At 47.0% G+C, this 6,543-nt stretch overlaps 1 protein-coding gene across 1 annotated transcript in view; it reads right to left on the minus strand.

The window, feature by feature from the left end:
- Positions 1-6,543, minus strand: part of TIAM1 (T-cell lymphoma invasion and metastasis 1) — a gene marked incomplete at its 3' end in the record, with an annotated part of 89,089 nt that overhangs the window by 33,167 nt on the left and 49,379 nt on the right. Inside the window, 2 exon segments of the mRNA XM_009076479.1 lie at positions 873-1,097; positions 4,432-4,518. Coding sequence (XP_009074727.1) covers positions 873-1,097; positions 4,432-4,518 — 312 coding nt within the window.

Consider the following 6,543-nt stretch of genomic DNA (forward strand, 5'->3'; position numbering starts at 1 on the left):
GAGAGGGTGAATCATAGAACCATAGAACATCCTGAGCTGGAAGGGACCCACAAGGATCATCCAGTCCAACTCCTGGCCCTGCACAGGACACCCCAACAATACCACCATGAGCATGAGAGCGTTGTCCAAATGTTCCTTGAGCTCTGTCAGGCTTGGGGCCATGATCACTGCCCTGGGGAGATGTTCCAGCACCCAATCACCCTCTGGAGGTAGAACCTTTTCCTAATATCCAGCCTAAACCTCTCCTGACACAGCTCCAGTCACTCCCTCAAGTCCTGTCACTGGTCACAGAGAGCAGAGATCAGTGCTGCTCCTGTACTGCCCCTTATGAGGAAGCTGTAGACCCTGAGGAAGTCTGACCTCAGCCTCCTCTTCTCCAGGCTGCACAAGGGCCCTCAGCCACTCCTTCTATGGCTTCTGCCCTAGACCCTTCTTCACCTTTATGTCCCTCCTTGAGATGCTCTTTAATAGGTTTATATCCTTCTTATATTGTGGTACCCAAAACTGCATACAGAATGCTTATCCTTTCTTCCTTCCCTGCCATATATATATCCTGTGGGCAAATCCAGAGGTAAAACACCTCCTGAGTAATTAGTTCTGTGACTCGCTGTGGGCACAGCTATAGGATGTGACAAGCATTTGGGGATGACACACAGGTGTCACAACATGACTGTGGACACAAACATATTTCATTGGTGCCACTGATGATACCTTGCAAGTTCCAGAGCCCCCCTGCATTATCTGCCCAGCACATTCAGACTGGAATTCCTCTCTCTTCCACCATGGAATTTACATGCAGGGATCATGGGATTACACCAGCACATAGGAAGTGTAAGTGCTCCTCCAGGTGATTTCTACATTGAACCCATTACCTTGGTTGCTCCCAGCAAACATCAGTGTGCTGTCACTCAGGTCAGGTGGGTTTTCCAGGCGACGTGGTGGTGGCTGCACCAGTTTCTGCCCTTCCTCTATCTCAGGATAGGTGCGCAGGGTGAGACACAGCGAGGGCTGAACTAGGGCATCTTTCAGCAAAGCTGAGTCCAGCTCCTCAGCAGCTTTCTTGTTAATCTCCACAATTTCATCGCCAGCTTTCAGGCCTACAACACAGAAAGGAACAGGTAAGACTTGCACAGCAATGTTACTTGCAGACATCAAGGAGCTCAGCAAGGTGTTAATGAAGTGCTAGTGCCTGTCTAGACAGCAAATAGTCATTTATGACTGCCGATGATACTGAAATTTGATGGACTTTTGTAAGATCTGTTGTCTGGCTGGTACTTCAGTACCGCCCCTAAGTGCACAGTGCACAGGAAGTTCCTTACAATGTACCAGCAACAAGTTATCCCCTTTTTCTTCATGGAACTCTGTGAGGGAACACTGTGGCACACACTGCCCTACACAACACATCACTCCTAAATAAACACATACAGAAGGGCAGTTGGACCTGTGATGCACTGCACACAACGCAGGGGAAGGACAGAGTAGCTGGGCTGGATTGATTCTTGCTTTTAACTTTCCATATAAGCAAAGGTTTATAGGAAGGGGTCACCTAGGAGGAGAGAAAACGTGTCCTGCATTGCCAAGGTGTGTGGTGTAGGACTTCACACTTGAAGTCGTCCAGTCCTACCACAGTGTCCCCTCTGGCCCTACCTGGATCCCATCCTTGCACATGGATCTTCAAAAGGCAAATCTGAGCACTTGCTAAGTTAGTCATGGGTTTTTTTCCAGCCTGATTTCAGGAGTTATTTATAGAAGCAGCGCCCAAGTGAAAAGGGAATCTGCAGAATAAACAGCTGACTCCAGTGCACTTCAGGGGCAGCAATGCTGATGGACATCATATAGCCCTCTGACCTGACCTTCCCTGCAGCCAGCTGGGCCCACTCTCTGACTAACAACAGCAATCTGGAGCAGGGTTTAATCCCAAATCATCTTCAGGGTCAGGCAGGCAGCAGCATACCAGGGCACACAAATGCTGATGGCCCTGAACGTCAGCGCTGCTCCTGCCAACGCAGCTTTTGTCTCAAGGGTGACACTGGCATCCCTACAGAAGCCAACATTGGGCACAGATGGTGGAAACACATTCTGCCATGGCCACCAACAGGACCAACATGGCATCCTGGTCACCATCCTGGCATTTACAGGGATGAGAGCTGGAATTTACAAGGTCTCAGGTGCTGCTCTGTGGGAGTGACCTGCCCTCACGCCATGCAGTCCTCTGGCTGGGCAGCCCTGCAGAGGATGAGTCTTGCCATTCTAAACGCCTAGATGAAAGGCCTGAGCTGTGCACAGAGCTCATCTGCTTCCTCCAGGAAATACATTACCTATCTACCTTCAAGGAAGAAATGTGCAAGGGAGGAGGCTATAGAGCTTCAGTCTTCCTTAGAAAAATGGAGATCTTCCTAAATGCATATAATTGTGCCCAGAAACTGTAGTGTGGCATGCAGTTTCAGAGAGAATAAAGTGAACTAGATGGAACAGCCACAAAATAAATGGACTGTAAAATCATATTTGAAAGAAGAACAAAACAAGGCAAGCCAAGCATTTCACATTACTTAATTTATTCTACTTAGTGATTCTGTGGCATAATAGTAGCAGACTAATAGGCCTGAGACCATAAACATTGTATCTGGGGCTTCATTTACTCTTTGTAATCCCTGTTTTAAATCATTTGGGATAATGCATCATGTCTATCTCAGGACCACAAATTCCAGCACTGGAATGTCTTGCTAACACAGACCAACAGAAGAAACAAAGAGATAAATCATAAAAATTACTAGGAGAAAATAAATTTTTCTAATTGGTGAAAAGATGTAAAATGAAATGCTCTATCTCCTCCGGCGAGACTCACTATAGGAAGTGCAGTCAATTGCAGACATGCATGTAAATAATGGGAGGGAGAGAGAGTTTTCCTCCCTGCTTTGTGCTAATTCAGGGTATCTTGTCACAATGCCCTGCTCAGTACTGTTTATACAGAAGTGGTTTTTCAGATCAGTTATGAAGAGCAACATATCCCTGAGTTTTTATTACATGTCCTAGCGTTCCAGACCCACAGGAGGCAGTCTATGTTCATACATTCCTTCCAATTATTGTTGGAACAGTGACTAAAAGCAGAACAGGGAAGCCCTGCCGAAAACCCCCTCCACCCTCACAATCACATTCACTTTGAAACCCACAGGGTTTCATTTCCCTGTGGTACGCTGGCAGAGAGCCCCACCAGACCCCTGCTCAGGGCTTCTGAGGAAATTGTATCCCTGAATCCAGGGAACTGTATGGGGCTGAGGCAGGATGATAATGGACAGGAAAGAGAAAGATAAGTCTTTCCAAGCTTAATAGACATATGCAGCAGCCTCCAGAACCACCTGGTGAAAGTTTTCTGAAGTTGTGGTTAGAGGCTATAGTTGGGTAAAACTCCAGGCTCCCTGCAGTCAGAGCTGTTCCCCATCCCCCGACCACTTCTTCCTTCCCTGTTTCTGCCTGTGCAGTCCTGTCCCTCCATTGTGCCACTTCTGTCACCCATTCACTGCCACACAAGCCAAATCCATCCCTCAGGGGGTCACAAAATGGCCATGTTTCTGCCACAGCAGTTCTCTGTCAAGACAGTGAGCTGGACTGGCTCAGCAAAATGCCAGTCAGCACAAGGCCAAGGGATGGAGCAGTCTGGGGGAGACCAGCTTTTGGCAACAGCTTTTGGCAACACCTAACTGCTGAGTAAGCTCTGCAAGACCATATAACCCCTCGCCAAGAAACTCTGAAGGTGTTTTTGAGGACTTTGCATACACCGATGGGATATGAAGAGAATGAGAATCTTCTGACTCGTCATGGTCTACTTCAAAATCTGACTCAGTTTCAGTTGCTCAGCTCCCTGACCAGCCCATTCCCTGTAGCAGCACTGGCACATCGGGAAGGACAATGAATGGGAAAAGCAGTATGGGCATGGCAGTGTCAGGGTTGGCCTCAGCTTGGATAAGCTGCAGTTTAACTATATCCCGCTCTGCTTTGGGATGAGCGACCAGCCTAGTTATATCTGCTGGTTTCTGGTTCAAGTGCTGTCATGCTTCCTGCAAAGGCTGGAAGCAAAACTAGAGGCAGTAATCTCAGCCACGGGAGCACTATGGTACTTCTACTGTATTTCTTTATATCACAGCAACTGGCTCAAGAGGGCCTCTGCTCCTCTTCCTGGCTGCAAGGGACATGCTTACCCTGCTACACACACAGTAACTCCAAATTGAGAGGCTGACTGTATAGCATAGCTGATCCCAAAAGCAGAACAGCCATGTATCCGTGTATTCAGTCCCTAAGGTTCTCCCAAAAGTCCCTGCTTGCTTTTGGACTGGGACACTGGGTTGATGTTTGTAAAGCTCCTATCCATACAAGCACACAGTCTCTATCAAGATTAAACAAACAGTAATGAAACCACTTTGAGAAGTCTTTTACCTTTCTTGAAAGCTAGGCCTGTCTCCTTGACGCTGTTCACATACAGCCGACGAATCCCTTCTTCTTCCACAGAGGACAGAGAGAAACCTGGGGAGATATACAGTGAGACAGTTAGAAAAAGTCCCTTCCAGCATGTCCTAACAACCTCACACACCACAGCTAAGGCTGTGCTCTCCTGCAGCAAACAGTGGGAATCCTTCCTTCTTCTTTCCTTTAAACCTTTACAAACACAAAGGAAAAGTTAAACAATGGAAGTGGCTTTAACAAAAACCTGTAGTGAATTTCTGAGTTTATATATAAAACATCTACAGCCTTATTTGAGGATACCACAGCTGCAAAACATTGGAACAGGCTTCCAATTCACTTGCCACAAAGGGCTGCTTCAAGGAGTTTGCTGTTTGCAGACAAGAGCTGCACAGAGCTGTGGTCTGGGACCCAGAGAGCTATGGGTGATGTGCCACCCTGAACTCAGAAAAGGCACAACACCTTCTGTTTAAGCAGAATGCTGACTTCTACTTTTTGAGATACCGCCTGGGCTGGGCAAGTTTGTAAAATTGCCACTTTCCCTTTTCCCCTACCTTTATAGCTTTATGACGACCTGCTATTGGCCAAGTCTTCGCTCAGTGCATGTTTCAGACCCACAGAACAGCCTTATAGAGGAAGTACTGACACAGCTTTAATTCAAACAGTGCAAATGGTACTGTTATGTTTGGTTTGGGTGATTTTTCTGCCATTTGTGTGTGATACTGTGCAAGATAACAAAGTGTAAAGGAAATACTATATGCCTAGTTAAATGTCAGTTGTTTATTTACCATTCAGAGTTATCTAAAGCAGAACATTTGCCTTTGTGAAACTTCATTACTCCCTAAATGAGTGCAGGCAACCATTTGCTCTCTCTTTTTCTGACTAGAAAAACAATTACAAACCTCTAGGGGAGACCATTGTTTGACATGGAATCAGATACCAGCCAAGAAGTGCAGATGTGCTGAAGCCTATTCTGGCTTCAGGACTCCCTTCGAGTTGATCCTTATGGCTGAAAGTTATTTTTTCATCCACCATTTAAAAAAAGAAAAAGAAGAAGAAAGGAGGGGGAAGAATGTGGCAGCTGAGAAGTGAGAAGCATATGGCCTTTCATGACTTACTGAGCTACTTGGAACCTGTATGTGAGCTCCTCAGTCTGAATCAAATGAATTTTGTGACACTCACTCAAACACCAACTTTGGCAGAGAGAAAAACCCTCAACTAGAGGAGCAGCTGTAAAATATAGTAGTTATTGGCTGTCACCACCACAAAGCCTACCTGGAAAACCCTTATCCAGAAGCACAGTGGAGCATGCCCAAGACTGCAGTTGGAGTCAGTACAAATGATCAGTTCCTAATACCATCACCCTTTTGCAACTGAAATGCTGTCTTGGAGCCAACTACCACACAGCTAAAACCAGGCTGAGTTGCAGCTCAGTTTCCCACTGTGGCTAACTGTGAGGAGATTAGCACACCCAGGCAGTCCCATGCTCCACTTCTCCTATGAGGAAGGGCTGAGACAATTGGGATTGTTCAGCCTGGAGAAGAGAAGGCTCACGGGAGACCTCATTGCAGCCTTTCAGTACCTGAAGGAGCCTACAAGAAAGATGGAGAGAGACTATTTACAAGGGCCTGGAATGACAAGACAAGGGGGAAATGGCTCCACACTGAGAGTAGGTTTGGACTGGGTATTAGGAAGAAATTCTTCCCTGTGAGGGTGCTGAGGCACTGCACAGGTTGTCTAGGGAGGCTGTGGCTGCCCCAACCCTGGTAGTGTTCCAGGACTGGCTGGACAGGGCTTGAAGCAACCTGGTCTAGTGGAAGGTGCCGCTGCTCATGGCAGGGGGTGGAACTAAATGACCTTTAAGGTCCCTTCCAGCCCAAACCAGTCTGGGATTCTGTGACAATTAGCAACTTCCGAATACCTAGGGCTTTGCTGCACCTCACACCTTCAGACTGACAAAACTGAGGTGCACTCCATGAGAAGACCTCTGCCTCCTTCAGTCCATCAGGTCTAAGTGCACATGTAGTTGCCTATTAATTCATCATTCAGTCATAAACACCCCACATAAATTCTGAGCAGCGACTCCTG

This window comes from Acanthisitta chloris, unplaced genomic scaffold, assembly GCF_000695815.1.
Source record: "Acanthisitta chloris isolate BGI_N310 unplaced genomic scaffold, ASM69581v1 scaffold446, whole genome shotgun sequence".
Taxonomy (NCBI): domain Eukaryota; kingdom Metazoa; phylum Chordata; class Aves; order Passeriformes; family Acanthisittidae; genus Acanthisitta; species Acanthisitta chloris.